Source organism: Corvus kubaryi, unplaced genomic scaffold (genome assembly GCF_017639235.1).
Source record: "Corvus kubaryi isolate FWS band 111438036 unplaced genomic scaffold, C.kubaryi_AGA036_p1.0 37142, whole genome shotgun sequence".
Lineage (NCBI taxonomy): Eukaryota > Metazoa > Chordata > Aves > Passeriformes > Corvidae > Corvus > Corvus kubaryi.
The window spans coordinates 74,114-90,853 of record NW_024581036.1 but is presented as its reverse complement, the minus strand read 5'-3'; the positions used below and the strand labels follow the sequence as shown (position 1 = coordinate 90,853).

Here is a 16,740-nt window from a genome sequence, read left to right as displayed (position 1 = left end):
GGTTCCTCATCCTGCAGGGGTTTATGTGTACGTCTTTCTGCACTGTGGCTGTAAAGTCTAATGGAATATTCCAATTTTCAGGCTTGGGCTCTTGGTAAGTGAATGCTGGGTACACCTTTGGCATCCTGTTATCTCTTGACAACTGTCAAGATGCAGGTGGGATTTGGGTGGTTGTTTCCTCTCCTTTCTGTTTTTTTCTCTCTTTCTAGATGACTCCTTGAGCATGCCCAGTGTGGTAAGTGAACAAGAAACATACCTTATGGGTGCCATTGGGAGGAGGCGGTTCTCCAGCCATCTCTCCAGCATGTCTGCACCTCAGGCTGAGGTGGGCATGTTACCCAGCCAAAGGTAACAACATGGGCTTTTCCCCTTTCCCATTATATTAACAAGAGCATAAATGGCACAGGTACATCAGAGATATGGGATAGTGGAATTGGTGCCAACATAGTGATGCTAAATTTATTCATCCTGGAATAGTGTTGGACCAAGGGCGCAGGACTGGAAATAATGATTTTCCAGGATGATCTGTGTTGCGTAGGGTCCATAAGAACAAGCTGTCATCCACAGCAACCTTCCTCTCAAGCAGTTTCAGAAACACTTAGCGTTATTATTTTTCTCTGCTACTACTGAATAGCAAAAGGAAACATGGTTTTGGGGTATTCATTAAACCAGGGGACCACACCCAGTCTGTGTAGGGGAGTGGGGAGGAATCTTGAGAAGCTGGGAGAGGGGAGCAGAGGCAGTTTGATTTACTTTGTTTTCTTCCGTGTGTTCTTTGTCCTTCCTAGAAGAGTAACTAGCTCATCGCAGAAATTAAACTCTATGTTCAAAGATGGGATGTAATACTGTTTTAAACCTGAAATACTTGTTGATACAAATAACATTGAATGCCTTATTCCTGGTTGACATGGAGTGGTGAGAAAGAGCTTGTTGGGAAATGTACATCTTTAGAAGATGTGGAGAGAAGTTTTGCATTTAAACGTGGGGTTTTTTTCTAAGTAAGCAATGTTTATTGTTTTATTTGTCCGTGACATAGTTATCCAAGGATATCTGACAATGGACAGATTAATTTATGTTACTTCCTTTGAACCTTTAAAGAATATATTCTACATAATGTCTTGACAACCCCTGGAAAATCAAACAATATTGTTCCCTCCCCATTCTTGCTTGGAATTAAAGAAATAACGTTGATAGATGAAGGAAAATTAACAGCTGTGGTATCTACCAGCAGAGATGGGAGAAGTGAGTTACAAGAGAGAAGTTACACAGATTTTATCTGTGAGTTTTCACAAAAGGACTTACAGGAACTCATTTGACTTTCAAACTCAGTTGATTTGGTCCCTTTTTTCCTTGAAAAATTAACATGCAAGACTCCATTTTCCTCAATCTTTCACTACCATCTTTAGTGCATAAACTTCATAAGAGTCACAGCTGACTGAGAGCAATGTTTGCTTTGTGCAATCCCAAATCATGGTGATGCTGAGAAAAAAAGACTTTAAGTACCACAGAGCTTCACTCTCTACTTTTTAAGTACATGGTATAGCAGGAGAACCACTTTTCATGTGGGTAGGGGAAGGACCAGCTCAGCAAGCATAATCATAGTCCTCGACGTCATGCCTTTTGAGTTTATGGATGGTCTCTGGGCTTTCAGACTGCCTCACAAATGTAAACTAATTAATGCTAAGTAAAGTTATTACTGCTTTCCTGCTGGTAACCCAGCAGACTACTTTCTTTCTTTCTTTCATGTTTTTCCTATGGCCTGAGCAGGCTGCTCCTGCCTGATGGCTGCATTGCAGAAAAGCATTGGAATTGTGTACTCCTTGGCCAAGACCCTTGCCAGCTGTTTATTTACAGTTTCATTGCACTATGAGACCTTGTTTTCCCCATGTTTGTCCTTAGAGTTGCACCAGAAGGAGAGTGGTCTATAGCTCATGGGAGATAGATCAGCCCTCCCTCAAGGAAGAAGTGGCTCATGGGGAAGGAAAAAAGCTTTCTATGAAGCTGAAAGTAAATAGAACTGAAATAAATCAAAATGCTGCAGGAAAATAGCTTTGAAAACAGTTCCCTGCCTTATTTCCTTTAGAAACACATCCTGTCCAACTTCTCAGCTCCCCAAATCTCAGCAGAGACGTAGAAGGCTTCATGCAGTGTAAACTCCCTCTAAAGACTGCTCCTGTTATCAGATGTTCTTTCACCTCCTCTGAGTCATATATGTGCTGTTGAGCATGTAAGACCGATTAATGTTACCGTCCTTTTTTTACTTTTTTATTCCATTGATATTTTCTTCCCTTGAAAACAGAGACAAGCGCATGCTTTTTGCATTTTCTTTCCCTAAATTCTTAATCTCCCTGCCCCTCCTGCAGTGAACCTAATGTCCTCGATGACTCCCCGAGCCTGGCCACTGAGGGCAGCCTCTCTAGGTACAGTGTTAACACTACCTGTCTGTCAGTGTGTGTGCTGGGAAACAAGCTGTTTCCGACCTTTTGTCTCTTCCCCTCATCTTTTGTCACTCTCTCCATCTCTGTCTCTTGTGGCTCATCAATATTCAGGCCTGCAAGTCAAAGGTGTAGTAACCCACCTTCAGTTTTCAGCTTTGATTGCCAATAACTTTGAGAAGGCTAAGGAGAAGGGGAAAGAAAAAGCTGTAGTGAATGAAGCAGCAGGCTGGCCTTTCCCCCTTGTTTAACAATTGCTTGAAAGGCATGAGAAAGATGATCCACGAGGCATTAGCTGTATCCTGTTATAAGCATTAGTCTGGAGGCCTATGTAAAATGGAGACATCTGTTTTTTCATTCATCTCACAATGCTGTCACCACAAAAGACTTAATATCAAGCTGAGTTCTTTACCATTCGCTGATAAAACTAATTATGGTAAGTCCTGTGGAATATAGTGTTTTGTGGGTGCTTTACAATAATTCTCATTAGTCTTGCAAAGCATTTTCAATTCTCAAATGACAACTTAGAAATCTTGCAGGTGGATGCCGTAAATACATCTCTAAAATGGCTCTGTTAGTGCTGCAGTTCAGGTCTAGTTGTTCCCCGTTACCCACAGACGGGAACAAACACAAATGGGTTAGGAGGGAACTTACAAGGGAAGCCTGCACCTTTAACACCCAGATCAGTCATGTTAATCATTCTCCCTGCTCTGCTGCTGTGCTTCCACCTCTCAACCTATCCTCTTGAGGCTGGAGAGTTGTTGTTAGTCCCAAGAGCATCTGTTTCCTCCCAGGAGAACACAGCCCCATACATTGGCAACACAGAGGATAACTCACTATTTCATTCCTGCACCAGTGGAAGCAGTGGATATGTTGAGAGGCGTTTGTGTGAATGGTTTCTGTTTCATTAGCTTGGGTTTCAATGTTGGTAGTGGCTTTTTGGGATGGGGACAGGCTGCTGTGTTCATTTGTTCACACTCTTCAGTTGACAAAAGGAGTTTATTGTCGGTGCTATCACTGAGCTCATTCCATGCAACATGGTGTCCTTCATGTGTGTGAACCCTTCTCTGGCAGACCAGTCTCTGATCAGTTAGGAAAAGACACCAGCTTCTTGGCAGAGGCAGGGGTATTGTTACCTGGTTTTGTGACAATGTAAGATTGCATGGTCATCTGGGCTAAAGAGCTGAAGAAAAATCATTCAACCAAAGAACTTCCATGTTGTCCCTTTAGCAGCACTAAAAACTCACTACAGTTGAGGAAGAGGACAAAGGGGAAGGTCCTGAGGTAATGTCCTGATACTCAGTTACATCAGTGTTGATTCTGAAATGTTTTGATCTTGTTAAGTAGGGGCTAGCCACTCCTAATTACAGTGGTGAGGCTGAGCACTATGAGACACCTAAGTCAATGAACGTGTTCAAACACAATAATTTATTTTGAACCCTGAAATGTAATCAGCTGCACAACGGGTTCCTACTAATTCCTGTCACAAAAATTTTCTCCAGGGACCAGGACACTATCCTCCACCCTGCTCTAGGGTACAGAGCAAATGGGTGAGCAGATGTACTTGGGAATCAGTTCTGCTGAGGTTTATTATCCTTTTCAAGGAGCGGGCACATGTCTTAAGGACAGGCATCAGGGCTGCAAAACCTTAAGAAGCCTTAAGAAGGAATGAAGACACTGCAAATGTGTCTAAAAAAATTAGATTAGATCTCTGTGAGGAGAAAAAGATGTTTCAACTGCATTGTTAAATGTGAAAATCGGATTCCTCCTCTAAAGGACAGCAGTAGTAAAGCAGATGTTGTAGAAGCTTATTGTGCTGTGGGGATTATAGGGCAGAGTTAATTTGTTTTTTACATTCAGGAACATTAGTTTTGAATAAAGCAGGCTTCAGTTTTTCTTATGTAACTTTGATTTTGGCTGCCGCACAATGATAACTTTTTAGGATCACCTTCTGAATTCAAAAGCTGGTATTTAATCATAATCAAGATAAAGAAGTAAACAGTATTTACTAGGGACTAGACCCTTTTGGAAGGTAGGAGTCTTAAATAAACAAATTGTGACAAATACGAAAAAGAATAAAGTCTGTTTCCCTTTGTTCTATAGCAATTAGACCCAGCCTTGAAAAAAAGCAGGGAAGGCGGGAAGGGGAGAGCACTGAAGTGCTCAGACAGCTTGGAGTACAGGGCTGAGGAGCATCGTGATCTGTTGTGGTTATAATCTGAGAGGACAGGATATTTTCCCAAATCAGAAAGGAAGAAGGTGAAACCACTGTAATGGAAATCTATTGCACAAACACATTTCCCTGTAATGTTTGTGCCTATCCTAGCTTAATGGTTCCTAATAGGAAAAATCAGATTGAATCCATATTGCCAGGGCAATTGCAGCAGCAGGTTTAATGCTAACTGGGCTGGGATGTGTCTGGAAATACAATATATTTAACCCATTTTCTGCTGCCTTTGTCCACCAACCATCTCATTCATATGTCTAGGGACACAAAGTGTATATGCTCTACCATGATGGTGTGGCAAGCATGTACATCTTTATAATAGACATTTAAACTCGTTGCTTCCTTTGTCTCTGTTTTGTTTTCTTCTTTCTTCTTTATCTTTTTTGGGGTTTTTTTGGCTGCGTGGTTTGGTTTTAATTCCTGAGCATTACTTATTTTACTTGCCAACCCAACAAAGTTTGTTTTGGCCCCCACTGTGTGACTGCACTGTCATTCCTTGTAGCACTGGTAACATGCATCCATAAACTTGGGTTGGTTGGTTTGATCTTTGGCCCACCTCTGCCCTACATAATGGGAGTAACATTATTGTGCAAATAAATCCCTGACAGAGATACTCAGGGAGCGACAGAGAGTGTTGGGCAGGAAAAAAATCTTGTTTCTTATTCCCAAATAAATCTAGATTATGTCCTTTAGAAAAACTACTCTTATAGATCACATTTCACATTGTCATGGGGAGGAAATGTACTGTCAGCTGAAATGGCATCTGATTCAGTGTTCCTTGGCTGGGTCCCGCAGGCTATCAGAAAAACAGTATATTCCTGGTCAGGTCTGGTAAACAAGGAGAGACAGAAAAGGAGGGAGGGCAGGCTGCACAGAGCCAACCCTCTGCCTGCCATGCTCGTCTTCACAGAAACAAGATTGGTAGTTCTGTTCTTTGATGTGAAAAAAACCCCTCACAAACCCTCATGAAGAGAAAGCTTGTATCTGAAAATTCAGTCACTTGTCTGAAATTTGTGGTCTTTATGATTCTCTCTCTCTTGCTTTCCTTCTTCAAAATGTGGGGATACAGAGCAAAAAGACAGCCACAGCAGGACTGTGTTGTGCACAGGCAGCTCTGCAAAACACAGCTGCTCTCAGGTCCACCATTTCCCTGCAATAGGTATCTGCAATTTCAGCTTGTAAGATCATCCCAGATTATACCAGTTTGTGTAATGATTCAGTACTGGAAGTAAACGTCCACCAGCTCACTTAATTCATTTCACTTATGTTATTAAGCCAGGCTGAAAATCCCAGACTCCAACAGGAAGACACGAAGTCCAGCCTCTTTTTGCTCACCTATTGTTTGTCTTCAGTGCACGGGAATAGTTTTTACCTCGTGTATAGCCTATGTGCCCTCACGCAGTCCATGTATACCCTTTATCTAATGAATTTTTCAAGTGTTTTCATATCACATGTGAAGTGAGTTTGTTTCAGCACTGTAAACAGTTTTGTACTGAATATAATTGCAGTCTTTCTGCTGCAGACATTAATGTCTCCTTACTCACAGAACTAAGAGTTACCTTTCCTTCCTCAGAAGTCGTAACAGTATTCTCAAAGCTACTCTAGTAGAATTTTTTTTCCCAAGAACTTCTCCAGCTAATTCCTACTTCATTCACACATTGGTAGCCACTGTAAAAACTTCTGGAAATTCAGAAGAATAAGTTTTTATGTAATCCTAGAAGAAGAAGATTAAGGAAATTCTCCAAGCTGTAACTTCAGGTAGTCTGGATCACAAATATAAAGACTAATTTAAGTGCAGTCTCTTTGCTTTAATAAGGAATGATGTGATGCTTTTGGACTTACCAGTCATATGTGCTGCAGTCAATGTCTGGGTCAAGAACATAGTCTTACTAACTTGGAGGTAACTCTGAGGTCTCTGCTTATCCCTAGGCAGGTGTTTGTGTGGTGTTTAGGATGCATGGTATGTAAAGCATGTCAATATCCTATGGAAAAGCTGGCATATATGTTCCAGGGACTGGTGATTTCATTTGGAAGACCTGTCTGAGGAAGAAAGGGACTCAAATATATCTTGTTCTGGCTTTGAGCTTGCTGAAGCTTTTTCTCTTTTTCCAAGGCAGTGCAGCTGTGGTGAAATTGCTGAGGGCATGCCCAGCATTATTAGGCTGTAGTCTGTCAATCAAAAGATAAAGAGCTTCAGGGTCCCAAGATGTCTCTCTTCTTGAAGTTGCCCAGTCTCCCCTGCAGGAGTGACAGAAACATGGATATGGTTCAGTGCAAAGTCTGGCTTTAGCTTAAATGAACAGGAGGAAGGAATAAGACTTTCAGATCAGGTAACCAAACTTGGCCCCTGTCTTGGTTTGAAAGACAGGTGTCTGCCAAGGGAGGCGGGAACCTCCTTTGGAATGGAGAATACGACCCCCTTCCCTCCAAATTATAATAATTTTGAAATTAAGGGGCTTCCAGAAAAAGATATGGGAAAATGAATAACAGTTCTTTACTAGTATGTATGTATGTATAGCAAGGCAGACAAACAACCACAACGGCAGCGACAACAAACAAACCCACAAACCCAGTGCCAGCCTCTCTCGGCTGTCAGGCAGTTCTGGTGCAGTTCTGGTGACAGCCGGCAGGGGCGCTGGTGGCTCCCGGCCGGGCGGCGGGGGTGCAATGGTTCCCCCGCGCCTGCAGGGGGCGCTGTGGCGCGGGCTCGGCTGCATCTCCTGTCACGTGGTGATGGCGGACAGGTTGGATGGCAAACATGGGCTGCAGCAGGAACCTTGGAGCAGCGGCTGGAATAGCAGGGCAGGCTCACCCGGAGTAGCAAGCAAGAGGTAGCAGACACTCTGCAGGTGTAGCAGGGGCCATGGGGTGTCCCAGCAGGCAGGGGGGGTGTGTTACAGTGCAGCAAAAAAAGCCCGAGGCAGTGGCAGCAGCAGAGCTGGGCAGTGGCAGCTGGGCTCCTCCACAGCAGCTGCCACAGGCAGCTGGGAAGACGTGCCCTCCGGGAAGGGGGAGGGGGGTCAGGGTCCCGGTCTTCCCCTGAGGCACCTGAGCAGATGGCAAGGGTCCTTTCCAGTGAGACAGTGTTCCAATAAGGTCCCAGTTAAATGGCTGCTCTCACGAGCAAAGGCTTACCCGGGGTAGGAGAAAACAGGACAGGGCTGGGCTCTGGCAGCAGCAGCGAATCCCCGCCGCCTCCCCCCACCCCCACTAGCAGCAGCTCGGCCGTCCTCCTCTGAAGCCTAGAGAGCAAGAAAGCAAGGAGCTGTGCCTAGCCCCTTTTCCCCCAGCCCAATTCTCATGGTATCTCTGCCCCTCCAAGAGAAACCCCCAGTTAAGAGAGTGGCCAGCCGCACCTTTCTAGTGGAAACTTTTGTCTCTCCTAAGTATCGGTCCTTATGGTTTCTTAGCGACAGATGGGACAAAATTCCATGAGAGAAAGAAACAAAAGGAAAAATCCTAAACTCCAAGAGCCCCAAAGCAGAGCAGGAAACTCTCCATGTTCTGTTCCGCCAAACCTTCTAAGAACAATCGGTAACTTCTGCCAAAGTGAAGAATGAGCTGCTCAGGAGACAGAGCTTTTTAAGCCTCTCCACAGACATCCTCCATGTCTTGTCTGACCATGTTCCTAGGTTTGTCTTCTTCTTCCACCCCTGTGTGGTCAGGTGATTAACCTTCATTCTGTTGGTGGTACTGACAAACTCCAGGGAACTCCAAGAGAAGTATCTAGAAAAAGAATGTTGTTTTCCTTTAGATTAATGCAAACCAAAGACAAAATGGATTGCAATACTGAATCTTCAGCAGTGTGTATGCGAGATATAGCTGGAAGTTGCTTAAATAGGACATGTTGCTCAGTGGATTCCAGTCTGGCCTAAAAAATCAGCTGCCTGAGTTTAAAAAAGTCTGTCTTAAATGTTAGTGACTGTTGTAGTCGTAAGTCCCTCAGACACAGTTTGTTCAGTTAAAGTGTTTTATGACTGCTAAATGTCCAGTGTTCAGAGTAATACAGTGCTTTGATAAAAATGAGGGGAGGATGGTATTTCTATATTGAGTAGATTGAATGGTCAGTTGAATGGTAGTATGAGGTGGTACATAGCGGAGTATGTTTTATTGCTAAAGTTTCTTCTACTGCAGGTTTTCAGATATTTTGTGCCAATATATTAAAAACCAAAAAGCTGTGTTTATCTATCTAGCTAGCTATCTATCTACCTCTAATTTTCATTTACTTGTCTCTTTTGTTTGTTAGCCACAAAAAGACTTAAGGCTGCAAGTGTTGAGTGTGGGGCTTTGTTCACATAACTCATGCATCCATTATGTGAATGGATCCTTTGTCACTTTGTGTTTGTTTTTTGTTGGTTGACTTAAATTGAAATTAAAACCAGATGACAAAATTGTGATGAGGCCATGGAGTCTTATTTGGGAAGAAAAACAATTTTACAACATTGTCCTTGAAAAAAGGAAAAGCAAACAAGAAGGCTTTTGAGCTAGGAAGCTGATGTTCCTGCCTTCACTGATGTGGCAAAGGATGCAGAGAAGTGAGTGCTGCCCAGTGGGATGCATCAATCAATGACTGAAAACTGAAATCTGCAGTTATTTGTATTTGGATGCTACATGTGTGTGGCCAAGTCCTGAATGCCATGACTCCACCTCCCACCCTTTCCTAAGCCCCGGAAGCCACAACCCAGCAGACATGTCTCCTCCCGTCCTTCAAAGATAGTGCTGCTCTTTGAAGTGACTGTGCCATTAGTGGTTGGTCGATCTATTATTTATTTATTTATTTTAGTCCCAATTGCCAGGAAACGTACTAGTTATGCAGTGTGCTTCTGTGCTTGGCCTAATGCTGTCAACATCTAACAGGGTGGGAAGCGTGCAGAGCGAGCCAGGACAACAGAACCTCCTTCTGCAGCAGCCCCTGGGGCGGAAGAGAGGCCTACGGCAGGTGAGGACACAGACAGTAAACAAAACTTCTCTCTTGCTGTGTGATTTGGTTTGGCTTTTCTCGTATGTGGCTGTTTGCACACGGTATGTGGATGTGATGTGTCCCTTCTACCTAATTTTTGCTATACTAGTGCAGTCCCTTGACTTAGCAGGAACCATAGCACAAATCATAGCTGTGAAGCCAGACAAATCCCTAAGAGGGGAGGTACCCTTTGTTTTAAATTCCTCAATCTTGTCCTCTGCAGGCTTTTTTCTTATTATTAAATGATGGTTATGCAACCTGCACTGCATTACATTCAGTGTTGAAACTGAAAAGGCACAAAGCCCAGAGGTTCATATGAAGGAGATGTCTGATCCATGGAAACCTTAAAATACATATCTGCTAAAAGTAGAGTGAATGGACATCTAGAGGTACAGACAGTGATGATCTGTTCTCCTTTCAGAGAAGAAGCTGTGCAATATGTGAACATACATTAACCTAACTCTCTCTTCCAATGTTTAGCTTCGACGACCGCTGCTGTCACGTCAGAAAACTCAAACTGAACCTCGGAACCGTCACGGAGCTCGACTTTCAACCACGCGACGGAGCATCCAGCCAAAGCCAAAACCTTGTGGTAGGGCAATGCTGCATTTCCGAAACCAGCACTCCACACTGGAAAGTAGAAAAGGCTGTGGTTTTAGCTTAAAGGAATAGCAGGTTGTTACTAGCTTATATTAAAGTGAAATTCCGGGAGCTCTATACTTTTTCCTAGTACGTGGATATCCTATCAGAAATCCACCCCCTCAAAGCACTTTGATGGTTTCTCCAGAAGTTTTCAAGGTCAAACAGGATATGGACAATGAATTACTTTGTTTCCAGGAGTTGTGGAGAATTTAGGGGATGGGTTTCCTCTAGTCAGGATGCCTTATCCAAAACCTCCAGATGTGCAAGTTTGAAAGATGCTATTGAGAGTAGTAGAAAGAAGAAAATGTCCCATCATAAGCTTAGCAGTGCAGAGCTTTAAGGATTGTATATGGAAATGAATGTAGGACTGCTTCAGTCTGTGCTGTATGTTTCCAGGAGTCAGCACTGCCAAGCTGAGCAGGTGGCTGTATTCTGTACCATTTGGAGTGAGCTTTGGAGGAAACATCTGGAAGAACAAAGGTTACTTGTGAACTTCCTGGGTTTCTAACTGCTCAGCAGGACTATGCTGGGGCAACAGCACTGTTGGAGATGTTTGAAACATAAAAGTTAGCCAAAAATAATTAAGAGCAGGAACAGGAATATCAGTTTTACTGTTAGGATTTTAGTCTGTCTTTACTCTGTGCTCTTCTGTTACTCCTGGCTAGTGGACTTAGTCTGCAGGAATGAGGGGCTATCTGCTGCACTTTCTTTTCTCAGATGTTCTGCAAAACCTTGGGCAATTCTATCTTTTTGCATGCCAGTTTTTCTTTTTTATTTGAGGGCAGAAGTGCCTAACTCACATGGGATTCAACTCAGTGTATTCTTCTGGAATGGATAGATGTTATGGGTGGTATTTTTTCTCACCAAACCATGACAAGGATAGGTGTGCTGGCTAGACTTCAGGTGATCCCAGAGTCTTGCTGTGGCTGTAGTGGAAGCCCAAGGTAAAAGGCTTTTAGATTAGATGCCAATTAGACAGCTTACATAAAAATTGGATGAATCCTGTCTTAGTTGTAAAAACTCCAGGGATTGTCTCTCTTCTTTTCTTGTGTTTTTTCCCCAAATTTTAACCCTCAGTTTTCTGGGCTTTGTACCCTCAGTGGAGCAGAAGCGGTCGGTGACATTCACGGAAGTCCAGCCTGAGGCACCCCCAACCTGTGCTGTGGACCCGCCGGTACAGCAGCCGGGCTGCAGCCACAGCAGCCCCCAGGCCACCAGCCAGCAGGAGCCCCTCAGCAAACCTGTGCTGACTTCCTCACCTGCCACCGTTGTAGCTGATCTCCACAGCCAGGTAACGTGACTGGTGGGTTTGTAGCCTGTGTTCCTCCACTGCTCCATCCCAGGCATGGGGAAGCACCAGATTCATTACAGCACTGTAATGAAAGCTGGCAGGAGAGTGAAGACAGCAAACCCTCCTATGTGTCTGTTTTTTAGGCTGTTTGCTGTCCAACCCCCTGCTTCTGTAAAGCCATTCCCTTCCAGATCTGTGCAACAATTCTTAATTTGAAAATATATTTTCTGCACCTTCCCTTTCCATCTTCCCATTTCATACAGTGTCCTTTTGGACCTAATCACCAAGGCAAGCTGTCCTTAACAGGTTTTCACAGCTTGCTCCTGAGAGATGCCTCCTTAAGGAAGGAATCCATCAAAGCCTCAGGACTGTTTTAGCAAAAGCATCACATTGTGAAAGAAACTGCTTGTCCAACATTTTTCTGTGTTGGACCCCACTGAGGATGGTGCAGGGACAATCCCAGTCATCCCTTTAACACATCAGTGACATTGAGATCACTTTTATATGCCCAGATATCCATTGTGTTTTGAGGTTATGTCCTTTGCCAAATGAACAAATGAATGATCTCTGACTTCAGAATCATAGAATGAATCACAGAAAGGTTTGGACTCATTCCACCCCCTGCCATGTGCAGGGACACCTTCCACTAAACCAGGGTGCTCCAAGCCCCATCCAGCCTGGCCTTGAACACTTCCAGGGATGGAGCATCCATAGCTTCTCTGGGAAACCTTTTCTAGTGCCTCACTATCCTCACAGTAAAGAATTTTTTCCTAATATCTAATCTAAGCCTACACTCAGTTTGAAGACATACGCTAAAAAAGATGAAATGAGAAAGTGTTAATGACTCAAATCAGATAACCTTTCTGATCATTGTTGTAAATTTGATTCACCAGCAAAAATATATAATTGTTAAGGTATAATTTTAAGGTATTTATAATCTGCAAGTGCCTAGTTCTTTATGGTAAAATGTGTATCTGAATGAGAAAATACTTTATAGACCTTCCTTTCCTTTTTTTGCCCCTCTCCCTCCTGCTTTCTCTGAGCCTGACCACCAGCTCTCCTCAACTGCAGAGCGAGGCACTCTCTGCTGAGAAGGAGAAGGAAAAAGAGGAGGGCTTGGAGTCCTGGCCAACAACAGCACAGAGCACCCCACCCACCCAGCTCTCTGACACGGAGGACTACACTGGCCTCGAGACCACCAGCTTGCTGCAGCATGGGGACACTGTCCTGCACATCAGTGAGGACAACGGGATGGAAAATCCTTTGCTGGCCACTCACTTCAGCTTCACACATGTGGAGCTCGGGGAGACGGATGTCGATCTAGATGAATCTCATGTTTAACTCTTGGGGAAGTACAGTAGTGGGGAGAGGAAGGAAACGTGTACCTTTCCTTAGAGTTCCCTGCTAAATAGTAACTAATTAAAACAAGAGCACTTTATGATCCAAAAGCAGGAAATAGCTATCAGCCAGTTGCTCTATATAGACTGGCAAATTTCTGTTTGTGAGATCTGTTTCAGTTCAGGACAGGACCACAGGAACCGAGAATTTGTACAGAATTCTCAGGAGAGGGGTGTGTAGGCAAACGTGGTCCCTAGAGCCCTTATCTGACAGCCATCTACTGTGATCAGCAGCCTCACTGGGTAATGGACTGTTGGACTGTGCGAGACAGAGAACTCTCTTCTGAGACTGTGCCCAAGATTTAATTTTGTAGTGTTTTGGAGAGGACAGCTATGTAGCTGAATCCAAGGCTCTTAAACCTTGAAAACAGTGAAAACACTGACAGAAAGTACCAATCTAAAGCTTGATTTTCTCAAGCCTGGGACCATTGTTTCTAACTTGCAGAGCAATGATAAGCACCATAGAGCAATTAGACTTTTTTTTTGGCACTGCAGACTTCAGTTGAGTTTACTTTTGTATGTTAGCTCCATTCCACTCTGTAAAATACTGCTCTTGTGCTACAGAAATATTTGCTCTGTAAAACTAAATACAGTAAGCAGGAATGCATGTGCTATGCACAGACACAGATGGGCAGGGGCTGAGTGGTCTGCAGGTGGTACAAATAGCCCACACTGTCCTGCTTTAATGTACTGAGCTATTCATCTCCGCAGCTTAAAAAAACCCCTGAGAAACCACATCCGGAATGGGTGGACCCAAGCAACTGCTCCACTGATGTCATTGGATGTACTTAGAGGGATTTAAAGTAAATATTTATATATGGTATTTTCGTGTTCCTATATATATAAATACATATGTACATTGTAAACAAAAGATGGATATTGCAGGGCAGAAACTTGATGAAATCTATTTTTGGCGTGCTGAGATTGTATTTTAAAAGCTTCCATTTTATGTATATAATATTCATGGCTGCAAGTATTAGTTAAATGTATGTAACACTTACAGAAGGTGAAGGTCCCTGGAGAGGGATCAGCTGAAGTCACAGCTGAGTTACAGGTTTTGCTGCAGTGTCATGGAATTACACTGAAATGGGAATTTAGCCATTAGCTGCTGATGGGCAAACTGCAAAACAGCTGTGAAACAAACCATGAAATCATCAGCAATGCTCAAAGATACCCTTGGGAATCACACTCTGCCTTTTTTGGCTCATGTTAGACTAACTGGAGTTCATAATTGTGTCCTTATTGTGCAGAGGAAGGTGTTTTGGATCATCCTGAAAGTATCTAAAATGCACTAATTACTACTATGGCTCCTGAGAGATTGCAGTTTGGACACACACATCATAAACCAGCCTTACTAAGGAGGGAAATTATATCCTTCTAGCCATCTCCAAAGAAAGGACTCCTCACTGGCTCTGAAATAGCTGAAGTACTACCCTATGAACAGCTGCCTTGCTGCTGTAGTGCAGCACACAGGTTTTCCTAGGGCTTTGACAATTAACCACACACCTGACAGCAGGTTTCAGCCTGCGAAGCCCATGGAGCCTTAGGCTGCACTGCCTGGCATTTGCCAAATGCTCACATTTGACAGGAGCTGTGCACACCAGTCTGGGCAGGGAACTCACTCACGTTAAACCTCTGAAGAGAGCAAAGGCCATCTTTCTCCCAGGTGTTGAGCATGTTCTGCTACCACTCTGTTGGTGAGAGATGGAGAATCTCAGCATATCTTGGGAAAAAGCAGGCCTGAAAAGGCAACTATTTTTATAGTACACCACCTATAGCCCCCACATATATGGGGCTATATAATGTACAGGTGGTGCTCTAATGCAGCTCCAAAGGGTACCTGGTCTTGTATGACGGGTGTTCAGGTGGAGGTGACTGTGTCCCCATGGATATCCTGGATGACAAACTGTTTCCTCTGCTGACCAAAACATGCTGTACTGCTTCTTATCTCCTTAGTGCACTGGAGCCTGTGCCAGCTACCTGTAGGATGCTGCTTTAGATTAGCTCCTAGCTCAGATGTCACTTCAAGAATTGCTAAATTCCAGATGTTAAGTTTTATTATTAACACTGATGCACAAATGAGAAAAAACCCTACAGCTTTATTTTCACGTCCCAAGGTAGGCTTGGTCACTGGCAGTCTGAGAGGGAGGAAAGCGTCAGACATGAGCTGAGTAAACAGCTGGGACACAACACATACAGAATTCATGGTGCAGTTTATAGTGACCTTTTCTGCTGAAAATGAGGAAGCATCTTCCTTAACGAAAAGTAGAGGCCTTCCCACAGTACTCTACTCTAGAGGTGACAAAATAACTGTGATTTACTTCATTTAATTCAGTGTATATAGTAACTTTCAATTTTCCACTGTCACAGCTGAATCCACAGTAGTAAGCCATAGCAAGGAATAAAATGCCTCTTTTTAATGTCTACCCTACTAGAAATCAATGCATCTTATAAATGATGTAATCTGTAATTTAGTTTTATCCAGGTGGCTGGGCAGCTAGCTTTGGTTCTGTGGGATGATTGCTGAGAAATGGCACAGACAAGTCAGCCCATCAGCCTAACTTCCCATGTGTTTGTTCTACTGTAGTACCAGTTGCATTTAATGCCGTCCTGATGAGTGGCATACAAAGTACTTTAGCTGGTCTGTGCTTTCCTCCAGTATCTCTGTACCAGAACTGGTGTATTTCTGCTGTGAAGACAAACGATGCTGCTTTACATAGTGTTAGACGCCTTAAGTGCATGTCGTGTTCAGCAACGTCCGGCTGTGCCCGTCTTGTCCATGTGTCAGTCAGTCACGTTGCCTCAGCATTTTATGCAAACGTTGTCCTGAGGATTAAATACAAAGGAACGATGGAAACGGGCAGAGTTCTTCTGTGTTTGAATCTCTTGTGTAACACGGTCGGTCTCTTGGGCTCCGAAGGACTTCGATGTGTGGTTTTGTTCTGGGATACCGACAGCGCTTGTTAGAAGTTTACCCATCTGCTCCCAGGCCTGGCGTGGGGGGTGCCGCGGGAACGGGCTGTGGCAGTGGCTCTACCCAGCGTGAGGCTGGAGCTGTTCTTTGGGGGGGACAAAATACACTTTGTTGGAAACTTAAGATCACTTAGAGAAGAGTTATAACTAAGATAAACAGAATTGCCCAATCAAAATTTATAAAGAAATAACATTTATTATGCAACCAAAATATCGGTCTCAAAAGCCACGATCGAGAAAAGCAGCACCGAGCCCGGGGTCGGAGCTGGGTGAACACGCATAGATCTGACCTCTATCGCATCAGACCTGCCAAGTTCACAAATGCTGCTTTGGCTGGTTCCTTCTTATACAGTTTTTGGGCAGAGTCCAAATTAATTCTATTTTTCTCTCAATTTAGCATATTCATGATGTTTTCTTGTCCCGAAGTTGGGCTGCACAAAGCCTTTCCCAGGTCTGATGAATTGTCCATCCTGGGTGATGAATGGGCCATCTCTGATGAGGAATGGGCCATCTCTGGTTCCTGGAACAGTTATTTTTAGTTCCCGGAATGTCCGATTCCTTATCAGATGAGATGTAGTGTTGGGGTTTTAGTTTAGTTTTAGGTTTTTTTCCTGTTAAAGGAATTTTCTCCCATATGCATGTTGCTAGGGGACAAATAGCTGTACTTAAGAAAGACAAAAAGGGGGGTGGGGCGGGCCTGGCTACTCCTTTGTCTACACCTGGGTGTGGGGTCAGTTCGCTCTGAGCATCCGGAGAGAGGAGCTGCAGAGAAAGGAGCTGCGGGTTCCTCGGTCGTTTTTTTTTCTTTTTCTGCT

At 43.8% G+C, this 16,740-nt stretch overlaps 1 protein-coding gene across 17 annotated transcripts in view; it reads left to right on the top strand.

The window, feature by feature from the left end:
- Window positions 1-15,813, top strand: part of LOC121661329 (protein unc-80 homolog) — a 146,427-nt gene extending 130,614 nt beyond the window's left edge. For 15 of the 17 annotated variants that reach the window (XM_042021374.1, XM_042021382.1, XM_042021370.1 and 12 more), the window contains 6 exons: window positions 210-348; window positions 2,364-2,420; window positions 9,520-9,601; window positions 10,103-10,214; window positions 11,365-11,555; window positions 12,627-15,813. In XM_042021374.1, coding sequence (XP_041877308.1) covers window positions 210-348; window positions 2,364-2,420; window positions 9,520-9,601; window positions 10,103-10,214; window positions 11,365-11,555; window positions 12,627-12,896 — 851 coding nt within the window. In that variant the 3' untranslated portion in view covers window positions 12,897-15,813. The remainder of the gene's footprint in view (window positions 1-209; window positions 349-2,363; window positions 2,421-9,519; window positions 9,602-10,102; window positions 10,215-11,364; window positions 11,556-12,626) is intronic. The other 2 variants (XM_042021372.1, XM_042021380.1) reach the window with 1 other exon arrangement.
- The last annotated feature ends 927 nt before the right edge of the window (window positions 15,814-16,740 follow it).